Source organism: Lipotes vexillifer, unplaced genomic scaffold (genome assembly GCF_000442215.2).
Source record: "Lipotes vexillifer unplaced genomic scaffold, Lipotes_vexillifer_v1.1 scaffold729, whole genome shotgun sequence".
In the NCBI taxonomy this organism is placed as follows: Eukaryota; Metazoa; Chordata; class Mammalia; order Artiodactyla; family Lipotidae; genus Lipotes; species Lipotes vexillifer.
In genome coordinates, this window is record NW_006780914.1 from 243,818 (window position 1) to 256,282 (window position 12,465).

General features: G+C 34.6%; 1 protein-coding gene across 1 annotated transcript in view; it reads right to left on the reverse strand.

Moving 5' to 3' along the window:
• The window catches only part of LIPI (lipase I), a 57,591-nt gene extending 50,238 nt beyond the window's left edge, over window positions 1–7,353 (reverse strand). Inside the window, exon 1 of the mRNA XM_007454291.1 lies at window positions 7,308–7,353. Coding sequence (XP_007454353.1) covers window positions 7,308–7,353 — 46 coding nt within the window. The remainder of the gene's footprint in view (window positions 1–7,307) is intronic.
• Window positions 7,354–12,465: the final 5,112 nt, after the last annotated feature.

Sequence of the window (12,465 nt, forward strand, 5' to 3'; positions counted from 1 at the left end):
TGTAGGGAATTGTGCTTATCCACCTTCCTACCAGCTGGAACTCTGAGAAGTCTAAATGCAATTGATACATCCAAACTGCTGGTCCACTCCAAGCCAAGCCAGATTTTACCTGGTCCTGGAATGAGTAATGAGGAATAAACAATGGAATCTCTGTGATAAAATAAGGGAAAGAAATCACTTAAAACAGTCAACAGAAAAGTCTATGGCCTATTACCAGGATCCAGAAGTAATAGCAGAAAACTCTTTAGCACCCTCATTAGAATGCAAGAAAAACCACATCTCAAAAACAGGAGGCCACTAAGAGAAAATTTACTGAGGTGAAAAACAATAGGTTAAGTTTAAAATGGAATAACGAGGAAACTCCCTGGCAGTCCAGTGGTTGGGACTCTGTGTTCTGCTGCAGGGGTCACAGGTTTGATCCCTGGTCAGGGAACTAAAATCCCACGTGTGGTGCAGCCAAAAAAAAATTGATAAAATGGAATAACAAGATACCCCACTTCAGGAAAAGTAAAAATGCAACTGCAGAATAAAAATTCACTTTATAGATGCTAAAACCTGGAAATCTCACCTTATAGTAAGAAAATGAAGGAAGAAAGACATTTAAATTATGAAGGTAAACACAGATATGGAATAGGAAATAATGAATCAAATTAAAAATCATCAATGTTCCCCTGGCAGGTGGGGGAGGAATTGGGGAGAGAGAGGGTAGTGGTTAAACCAACTAAGGAAATAACTGCATACCAGGGTGTGCAAACTGAAAAAGGCTCAGCATGACCTAGAGAAAATCAGTTCATCAGACTCACCAAGAGACCTCCTAGAACCCAGTTTTGATTTCAATGAAAGAAAAAATAGGTAAAATAGGAAAATGTGATTTTAAAAAATGACAAAAGAATTGAAGATACTTCACAAGAGATGGTCTAATGGCCACTAGGCTCAAAAATGTTCAACATCATCAGTTATCAAGAAAATGTAAATTAAACCAAAACAACGTACTGCTACACAATCACTAGAATGGCTACAATTTAAAGACTGACAAAACCAACTATTTGGAAGGATACAGAGCAACTTGAAGCATCCTACAGTGCTGAGGAAAATGACAAAATGATACAATACTTTGGAAAACAGTTGGTAGATTTTTTTCTAATGTTAAATATACACTTACATGACCCCAAACATTCACTTCTAGGTGTTTATACATAAGAAATGAAAACATTTTCCACAACGTGTATAACAAGTTCATAGTAGTTTTTTTCCATAAAAACCCCAAATTGGAAAAAAGCTACATGTCAATCAAGAGGAATCCGGATAAACAAATTATGGATTATCTACATGATGTAATAGTACCCAGCAATAAAAAGGAATAAGCTGATTACACATGCAAAAACTTTGATGAATCTCAAAAACATCACCCTGAGCAAAAGACTCCAAAAACAAAAAAGGACATATTCCCTCTTGCACTGTTGGTGGGAATGTAAATTGATACAGCCACTATGGAGAACAGCATGGAGGTTCCTTAAAAAACTAAAAATAGAATTACCACATGACCCAGCAATCCCACTACTGGGCATATACCCAGAGAAAACCATAATTCAAAAAGACACATGCACCCCAGTGTTCATTGCAGCACTGTTTACAATAGCCAGGACATGGAAGCAACCTAAATGCCCATCGACAGACGAATGGATAAAGAAGATGTGGTACATATATACAATGGAATATTACTCAGCTATAAAAAGGAACGAAATTGGATCATTGGTAGAGACATGGATGAATCTAGAGACTGTCATACAGAGTGAAGTGAATCTAGAGACTGTCATACAGAGTGAAATAAGTCAGAAAGAGAAAAACAAATATCATGTATTAACACATATATGTGGAACCTAGAAAAATGAACTGGTTTGCAAGGCAGAAATAGAGACACAGATGTAGAGAACAAACAAATGGACACCAAGGGGGCAAAGCGGGAGGCGGGGGGTGGGATGAATTGGGAGATTGGGATTGACATATATACATTAATATGTATAAAATAGATAACTAATAAGAACCTGCTGTATAGCACAGGGAACTCCACTTCTCTGTACAGTAGAAACTAACACAACATTGTAAAACAACTATACTCCAATAAAAAAATAAATTAAATAAATAAATAAATAAAATAACAACAGAAAAAGGACATATTGTTTAATTTCATGTATACAAAATTCTAGAAAAGGGATAATATCTAATCTAGAATGTCAGAAAGCAGATCAGGGTTGTACGGAGCCAGAGGTAGGGAGCAGATTAACTGCTAGAAGCTACCTTTTTGGACACAAGAAATGTTTTGTATCTTGATTGATGAGATGTCTTGGGGAAGGGGAAAATTGCACAAGAAAAATGAATGAACTTTACAGATAATAAGGTGGCATGATTAAAATTATATTTATATTATAAGTCAAGTAAAAAGAGGCCTATGAAACTGAATCAAGAAGTGACAGATACACAGGGAAACCGGCTCGGTTCTTTGTGGCTGTCTGGAGGGGTGGGATAGGGAGGTGGGAGGGAGGGAGACAAAGAGGGAAGAGATATGGGAACATATGTATATGTATAACTGATTCACTCTGTTATAAAGCAGAAACTAACACACCACTGTAAAGCAATTATACCCCAATAAAGATGTTAAAAAAATAATAATAATAATAAAAAAAAAAGAGAGAGAGAAAAAAAAAAAGAAGTGACAGATAGATTAATGAAAAAGAATGGAACACCCAGAAATACACTGTATTATCCATGATACCTAAGGATACCTATTTTAAAATAAATAATGGCTGTGATAATTATTTGATTCTAGTTATATAAAAAGCATTCCATGTAAAAGTAAAATTATGTGAACTAGAAGAAGAATACAGTTAATATGTACATGATCTCAGATTGAGGAGTGACTTTTTAGCATAAAAACCAAGGAAGAAACCATAAAGTATGACCCATAGATTTCACAGCACATGAATTTAAAACTTCTGTAACATAAACACTATAAACTAGCCGAATGACAAAAAAAAAAACAACTTAGGGAAATATTTTCAGTGTAAAGTAGAAAAGGAATTTATATATATAAAGAGCTATTAATGAAGAAAAAGAACACCCCAATTGAACACCAAGTGAAGAATATAAACATACATTTTACAAAATTAAATATTCAAGCAGCTCATAAATGTATGAAAATGTGTTCAATCTTCTTAAAATCTAATAAAAATTAATTAAAATAATGACATATCATTTTTACCATTATACCCATGACCATTAACACCAATGTATATCACGGAATTTTTAAAAGTAGTTATTTAGGGGGCTTCCCTGGTGGCGCAGTGGTTGAGAATCTGCCTGCTAATGCAGGGGACACAGGTTCGAGCCCTGGTCTGGGAGGATCCCACATGCCGCAGGGCAACTAGGCCCGTGAACCACAACTACTGAGCCTGTGCGTCTGGAGCCTGTGCTCTGCAACAAGAGAGGCCGCGATAGTGAGAGGCCCACGCATCGCGATGAAGAGTGGCCCCCGCTTGCCACAACTAGAGAAAGCCCTCGCACAAAAACGAAGACCCAACACAGCAAAAATAAATTAATTAATTAATAAAAACTCCTACCCCCAACATCAAAAAAAAAAAAGTAGTTATTTAGGAAAACAACTAAATATATGGCAATGCAAGTCTATAAAAATAAATTATGATGTATCCATGATAATGCAGGAATTAAGAAATCTATATAGTCCATAAATACACACATATAGTCCTAATTTTAGCTGTAATACATAGTGTATATACAGGGCACTCTAAATGCACATTTGTGCACGTACAAACCTATTTATTGTAATAGAACTGGTAGGAAATAAACCAATACCTTAATTGTAGTTTGTGATGACGGTAATTTTTTATGTGTTTCTATATTTTTCTGTGTGTTTTCTCTCTCCTGTATTTTAATCTTTTCTGAGTATTCTAGATCTAACATACTCTTTGTTAGTGTTATGAGGAAATATGGTTTAAATAGACTTCAGTTAATTAAAAACTGATAACAAGTAATGTTACCAGCAAAAAGATAAAGATATTTAGAACAGAAAAATAAGCACTGATTTTGTTTGAAAATTGAACAAATTGAGGCTCTGGGGACTAGATTAAGTAATGCTACAGTGATTAGAAATTTAGTAGCAGGGGCACAGTATTGGATTTCATTGCCAAATATGTAGAAAGATGATGACTCTAGCAGTAATCTCAACAGAGCAGTACACAGAAAGAATTCTGAAAATCTTCTTAGGTTTCAAATTATAGAAGCAGTAAAATTTTTTAAAATATCAAAGACATATGAAGTTAGGAATAATGATTCTAGGTTGTTCAGCTCTATCTCTGAAATATATTTCCATTATAGTTGCAATAGCTGTGAAGAGGAAGACAAGGTGATCAAATGGACAGAGTCCAGAGGTGTGGACAGCACCTTGGACGTGGACAGCTGAGACCCAGGTGACTAGCTTCTCTCAAACCTCCCTTGTGACTCTGAGCAAATTTTTTTCTCCTTTCACTCTGAGCCTCAGTTTCTTTAAATGGAAGGAGTTGAAACAAATGGTCCCCTATGACTTGTGTTATTCTAATATTCTTTGATTTCAAACCCATTTGTACATTCGGTTAGCTGCTGAGACAAGTTAGTCTTGGTCAACGCAACTTTGGTCAAATTTGGTCAATGTAACTTTCAGCATTGACCAAATGAATAACAGAGGGGCCTCAAAACCCAGTCATAAAAATTTACCAATCCTAACACATCCTGGAAAGATTTAACCCTTCTTCCTTCCTCTGAAAATCCTCTGAAACCCACATTTATCCCCAAAAGCCTGCATGAAAACCTCCTTCCTTCTCTTTCTCCATTTCTGAAAATGAAATGTATTTGTTAACAGCAATAACAATAACATCAATAATGTTAATAATTGCTTATGTTTATTTAGGAATCACTCCATGTAGGAACTGAACTGTTTTATATTTGCTATCCTTTCCCTCATTTTATGTATGAAGAAAGTGAAATTTAAAAGGATTAAATGGGGTTTCCCTGGTGGCGCAGTGGTTAAGAATCTGCCTGATAATGCTTGGGACACATGTTCAAGCCCTGGCTCTGGGAAGATCGCACATGCCGCGGAGCAACTAAGCCCGTGTGCCACAACTACTGAGCCTGTGCTCTAGAGCCCACAAGCCACAACTACTGAAGCCCGCATGCCTAGAGCCCGTGCTCCGCAATAAGAGAAGGCACCACAATGAGAAGCCCATGCACCACAGTGAAGAGTAGCCCCCGCTCAGCACAGCTAGAGAAAGCCCACGCGCAGTAACGAAGACCCAATGCAGCCAAAAATAAATAAATTAAATAAATAGATAAAATTAAATGACCTGTGGAAGGTCACACAGAAGCAACAGAACATTTGTGGGTGAGCTCTGAAAAGCATGGGCTTATTTATGGCACAAGTCATTATGCAAACAGTTGAGCAACATAAATAAGACTCTATCAGAAGTTCACTAACTTGATTATTTATTCATGTGTAATAAGAAGAATGAAGACCTGCTGGGGCCAGCAGAATTCCAGATAACAAACGGCTGACCGATTTGATACTATAAGACAATTAACTGAATTGAAGACAGAGGTTTGCACGGCCATAGAGCCAGTTGAGACACAAAACTGTAGGTAGAGGTTTAAAATCCCTGAACGCTTGTGACAGAAAGTGATACAGTACGTTTAATTTTCTGATTCTGAAGCAATCAAAGCACATTTTGAAAACATACATTTATTTAACATGTCACAAGAAATCAAGATATTCAATCAGTAACTTTTTCAACTACGCAAATGTTTGGAAAGCTGTTGAAAATGCAGCTGACTACACAAGCAAAATAAAGTAGGTGACTGATAAGTATTTAGACCAGGAATTCCCAAGCATGGGTTTAAAAATGGGTGTAAAAAATGACAGGGAAAGTTTATTCAAATGTATTGTTAGTTTTCTGGGCCATCCCCAGAGATTCTGATCTGGTAGGTACACCTACACTTTTAAATGCATAACTCAGGGAATTCTGATATACATAGTCCATACAGGTCTAACATAACTGTACACAGGTAGATACAGTGTGAAGCCCTACACCTGGAAATTACTCTGAGAGAAATACAGAGAAAATGCATGTGGAAGAAAATTGCTTTATAATTGACCAAATCACTCATTTATGTTATCTCTTTCGAGCTTTACAATGCAGTGAGATAGTAGTATAAATTTTACTTACATTTAAAAATGAGTGAACTGATGTTCAAGGAGGTTAAGTGATTTGGCCTAGGAGAACAAGCCACCAGAACTAGCCACCACTACTATACATTACAAAAACAAAATGCCTATCAAGATAATCCCAAGTGAGTAAAATATAAATAATAAACTGTATATTATTACCATTTAGATTCTGTATTTGAATGTAAAACTGAAATATTTCCAGAATGTACTTTTAGCTCACATATACAACTGAAAATTACAATTTAATTGAAAAGAAATAAGGAATAATTTGAATTTCTAGCTGACATTTTAAGGTTATTCAAGTATGCATTCAAGAATTTTTTTAAAAGAAATTTAAAATGAAGGAAATGGCCTGCTTTTGCAAAATCTCTACAAAAAACTATTCATTGTGAATTGTAAATTTGCTACTTTTCTTATTATCATAAAGTAGAACAAGCAGTTCTACTTTATTAACATAAAGTAGTAAATGATATTACTAAAATTAGTAAACTTTATTACCATAAGCCAGTAAACCAGGACAATAAAGTTCTACTTTATTACTGTAAACTTGTTTTGGTTTAGTGTAATAGGACAAAAAAAAGTTGTAGAGTATGTTTATACTGTTTCTTTTATAATTGACAATTTACCCATGTAAAAATTTTCTTCAAAAGTAGGGTTATTTGAACAAATGAAATTGAAACAAGATGTTTATTAAGTCATGATTTCCAAATACTGAATTAATTTCTCTATTACTAAATTATTCTAAATTTCTCTTGAATACTTGTATTTGTTCTCTATTTATAGCTCCTTGTAAAAGATTTTCTAGTTACTAATTATCTAGAAAGTAAAATAAAATACAGAACATACAATTTACCAAGCACACATACATGCACACACACACTCGAACTTTCTTCATAATAATGTTTGATATAATTAGTACCCATATCATAGTATATTTTTATACCATAATGTCATATCATTCTTTATTCCAGAATACAGACCATACTGATTATTTTATACGTAATTTTAAAAGATAAATCAAAGCATTAGTTCTTACCAGATCTTGCCCAGCACATCAAACAGAGAAAAATGTATACTCTCATTTGGAATCTGATAAAAGTAAAAGAAGCACTCAGGTTCACCAAAAAAGAAATTCTGAAATTCATTAAAGTTTCTCTGGTAGGATTGTCACAGTCTGGTAGGTTTTAATGTAAAATACCCCTGGCTTTTGCTCCTCCCTGTTTGTTGAAAAGGTGAGGCAGTTTGTTTTCTCCAATTTAGCTTGTACTTGTGAGAAGGATTTTTAAGTTAAAGACTGTAATAAGTCACAAACATTCAGCTACACAAGTTGAATTTAAGGGAAAGAAAAAGCTAAAAATATCTTTCTTTATTCCTCTAAACCTCAGGATTTCAGAAGTGGTTGGGAAGAATATGTTTCTTGAAAGCCTAAAGCAAATGTAATGTTAGAAAATGCTAGAAATGAAAAGTGGCAGAAAAAGTTGTGGTTTATGTTCATTTTGATTACAAACTAAGTTGTCTTTATACACCATAAAATCAATAATAAAATCCATATCCACCAAGCTGCCAAGTATAAAATATGGCCCTTTTATATTTGTGTCATTTTGCAACCCAAACTCAGTGGCTATTTTAAAATTCAAAATGCTAGCCTGTCTCTTGAGATCTACTATTTGAATTTTTTTTTTAATTTCTGTTTTCAATATAACAAAGATATAAAAATTATTACAGGATTTCTTTTCACATGTTTACTTAATTTTTCCCTTATTTTCCTTCTTAGAAATGGACTTTAGTAGGCAAGGAAAATAGAGAATTGCTATTCTCTATGTACATGCCTTATAAGTTCAAAAATTAAATTTGCGTTCTGGAAATTCAAATCTCTGTAAATTTCCAAAGATACTTTAAGAACAGACCTGTTTAATTTACATCCATCAGTAGAAACTATGCTGAGGTCTGGGGAGGTGTTTCAGAGGAACCACAAACAAAATGAGGTATTCATTTAAAAATCATGAAAAATGTAACCACTGATGAGATGTCATCATTATTTTGGCCTGTTTGATCTCTTGGAATTTTATGTGAGACTTCAGTTTTAAAAGGGTGCCACCACGATAATTTGACTGGAGACCAGCAAATAACCTAGGTCCTTCCACACCATTTAGCTGTAACAAGTACGCTTCTCTAACAAAGATATAAGTAAACTACATCTTTTCAGAATGTGGGAAGAAAGATAATATGTCATTCATCTTTAGAGAAATTCTTAATAAGTTTATAATAAAATTAACAGATAAGTCTTTCCTATTTAACATATCATTTTTCTTTTGCTCTGTGCCTTTGATGTGACACTGTAATGTGAATCTTGCAAATTATTTTCATCTTAGCCATTCTAAAGTGCTCATTGAAAATGTCAAGTTGGTATTTAAGACAATACATGGCAGAGTTTCAAAATATAAAATTATATTTCATTTTCATATTTTTCACTTACTGTCAATACTGAGAAAGTTGGGATTGTTCATGGCCATTGCATTAAATAGCAAAATACTGAGGAATTATGCAATATTATATAAAAGGCCTATAGTTTAGTAAGACAATATATATGTACTATTTAGTCTCCTTGGATATAAAAAAATTATTTTAAGAATCTTGCAGGCATGCATACAATATAAATCATACTATAAGACTGAAAATGAGAATGATGATGATGAAGATATAAAACTGATGGAGCCCTATGCATCAGGCAAGCTTCTAGGCACTCTATAGCTAATTACAGTAGGTAGTTGAATCGTATTTATTGAGATGAGGAAGTCATTTTTTGTCAGAATATATTGTGGCACAAAAAGTTGAATAATTTAGCAACATGTGTCAAAATGCTTAATGATCTTACCATTTGGTTCCGTAATTAAATATCCAAGATACTTTTCCACAGAAATACTAATATATGTGCACAAAGATATATGAGCAAGGCAGTTCATCTCAACATTTTTATAATAGCCAAATAATGGAAACAATATAAACATCTAACAGTGGGGGATTAGTCTAATTATATACATACTGTGAATTAAAATTAATGATGTAGAGAAATCAGTATTTATTGGTGTAGAAAGCCTTCATTACATGGTTTTGGGGTTATAAAAGGCAAGCTAAAAAACCGTATGTATAGTAAGGTTTATTTTCCTAAAATATGCTTCATGTATATATGTATAGATCAAAGTTAGGAGGATTTTCCTCCAAAATGTTTATATCTGCATGACTTGATGATTTTCACTCTCTTAGTTATCTCTTTAAATATTATGAACACGTCTTTACAATAAACATCTTATGTAAGTAAAGCAACACAAAGTTATATTTACTTGGGACAAATATGGTTAAGAAAATCAGAATAAAGACAAAAAGACAGTAAGAAGAAAAAAATGAAGACAAAATTGAGGTCAAGTTTTAAAAGGCATCCACTACACTCCCTTAACATTAATTTCCCAAGTTTCTCCATTCATTCATTCATGTGTTCACTCATTTATGCAACTTTTATTAAGTATCTATTAATTTCCAGGCTGGACATACAATGTAGAGACATTCATTTAGTCAAACTGTATTATTTCAACAACTATTTATGATACACCTACAGAGGTGTCAGGGATTGTTCTAGGTACCAAAATATATTTATCCTATAGTACTTCACAGTGAGGAGGGCTGGGAAAAGGTATATCTAGGAAACTATGGAACCACAGAGGTGGAACAGCCAGCTAATCTACAGCGCAGAATGGGAAGCCTTGCAGGAAATGCTGTCTACAAAAGAGACAAAAGAGTTGAACTACTAAAGAGAATAAGTCACCTGGGCAAAAAAGGGGAGAAAGGAACTCTAGAGCTCTAGATATATCTATATCTATATCTATATCTATATCTATATCTATATCTATGTATACACACACACATACATTTTCATTTTTGATGTCTTCATGCAGCTAGGGGTATAAGACATCCTGATATGAGTGAAGAAAGGCTAATTCTTTATTCATTCATTTAACCCATTAAACCTTATACGTGACTAATGGCCCAGGAAACTCTGAGAATAAAGTGGATTCTTTTTTACCTACCACTAGCATTCACTCAATTTCAATTAGGAAATACAGTAAGCTTACATTAGAAAATCTCTCTCTCCCTCTCTCTCTCCCTCTCTCTCTCTCTCTCTCTCTCTCTCTCTATATATATATATATATATATATATATATATATAGAGAGAGAGAGAGAGAGAGAGAGAGAGAGGGAGAGAGAGGGAGAGAGAGAGGGAGAGAGAGGGAGAGAGAGAGAGAGAGACGGAGGTCAAATTTTGAGCAAACAGCTAACTGCATTGAGCTGACCTTCAGAGCTTAAAACATTAAATAATTACTCTAGAAGTACATGGGCCATAAACTTATGTACTGCCAAAAGAAAAGAGGATGTGATAAGAACACCAAAATCATACACACTGTAGACAAAGAATGATGCAAATTTCAATCCATCAAGAAAATATGATCATGACTTATATGCACTACATATTTTACAATGAAACCTGAAGTTACAGCTCCCAGATAAGCAGTGTCTGAGGGGAAGTTAAAGAGAAAATATCTTGGTTTGGATAAAATTTATGGGGTAAATGAATTTTAAAAATAAATAGGTCTACACATAATAGAGACCTGCAAGCATCCACTCATTTGATCAACATATATTTGTTACATGCCTACAACGTGCAAGTTTTCTCAACCCCCTCCTACCCTCGTACAACAATATTGATGATAGAAGAAAGAAAGAAGAAATGAAGACAGGGCTTATAGATTCATAATATATCAACCAAAGGTAACTAGTGAAAGTTAGTGACACATGATTTTATATTTATATGTTCAAGAAGCCTGTTTCTCCCATTACACTGTACGGTTTAGGAGGGCAGATCTTTATACTCACCTTTGTTTCCCAAGGACTAAAAACAGTGCCTGGCACGTAATAAGCACTCAGAAAATATCTATTAAATGAGGTAATTATATTAGTCCAATCTGTTCCTTAAGAAACAGAACTTGAATTTCAAAAAGTGAAATTACTTGCTTAAAGTCATAAAATTAAGTATTGTCAGAGTTCAGTTAGAAATCCGGATTCCAAAGATGTGTCCCTTTTCATTAGAAAAGATGATTTCTTTGGTCCAGTAACCATGTAAAAGAATACCTTTTCAATTAAAAATGAATTATCACCACACCTAAGTAAAGGCCAAATAGTGATTACTTGCATGATATTTACAGGATGATTTCAGGGTCCTATGTAGACATATCATATCAGAAAGAAAGCCAAGTTAAAGCTGACAGTTAATTTATCAAAGCACTGAGATTCTGAGTAAGTTTTCTTCCTCCTTTCTTTTAATTATCTTTATTGTTTTTAGGATTTTTTTTCAGTCCTCAAGTAAGAATTAATTCTTCACCCTGGTCCCACAGCTTACAAAGTACAGCCCTGATACAAAATACAAACATTGGATCCTACTACAATTACCCAGCAGCCATCCTCAAGAATTCTGGCTTCAGTAACAAAACTTGCTATATTCTTTCCAGTATTCCTTGGAATAGTCTGTTTTCTCACGTTCAAATGCCTTCTGCAGTCCACTTAAAACCTGTGTCCATTTTCAAAGACTTCACTAGGGAGGTAAATAAACTAATTCCTAGGTAAATAAACTAATTCTAGTACTCTATTGTATCCACATCCATGCATGCATGCATGCACTCGCTCTTTCAAAAAGTATTTTATGAAGAATACAAATTTCAAATCCGAATGATTTATTCATTTACTCTTTGGAAGCAAAGAAATTAGTCTTCCCCCTTAGCCTGGGAGCTTCTGTAATGAAGTTAGTATGTTTTAAATCACCTCTATAGTCATTTTATTTAAAATGTTTGTTGAATAAATCCCAAATCAATTCATAATGTCGTGCCCTGTTAAATGAAGGAACCTCCATAAGCAAGAAGTCAACGCCGCTTGCACACTAATCTTACTTATTGTCACTCACTCTCCCAAGTTCCCAGCCGGTTCCGGGGCGTGGCGAAGGCGCGCTGGGCGGTTACCACGGGGTGCTGGGGGCGTGGCGCCGCAGCCTCGCTCCGCCCCTTGCGCGCTTACTCTCGTAGTCGGCTCCGCTGGTGAGGAGAGGGTTCGTGGTCTCGAGGCCTCCTCCGTTCTTGGGCCGAGGCGAAGGC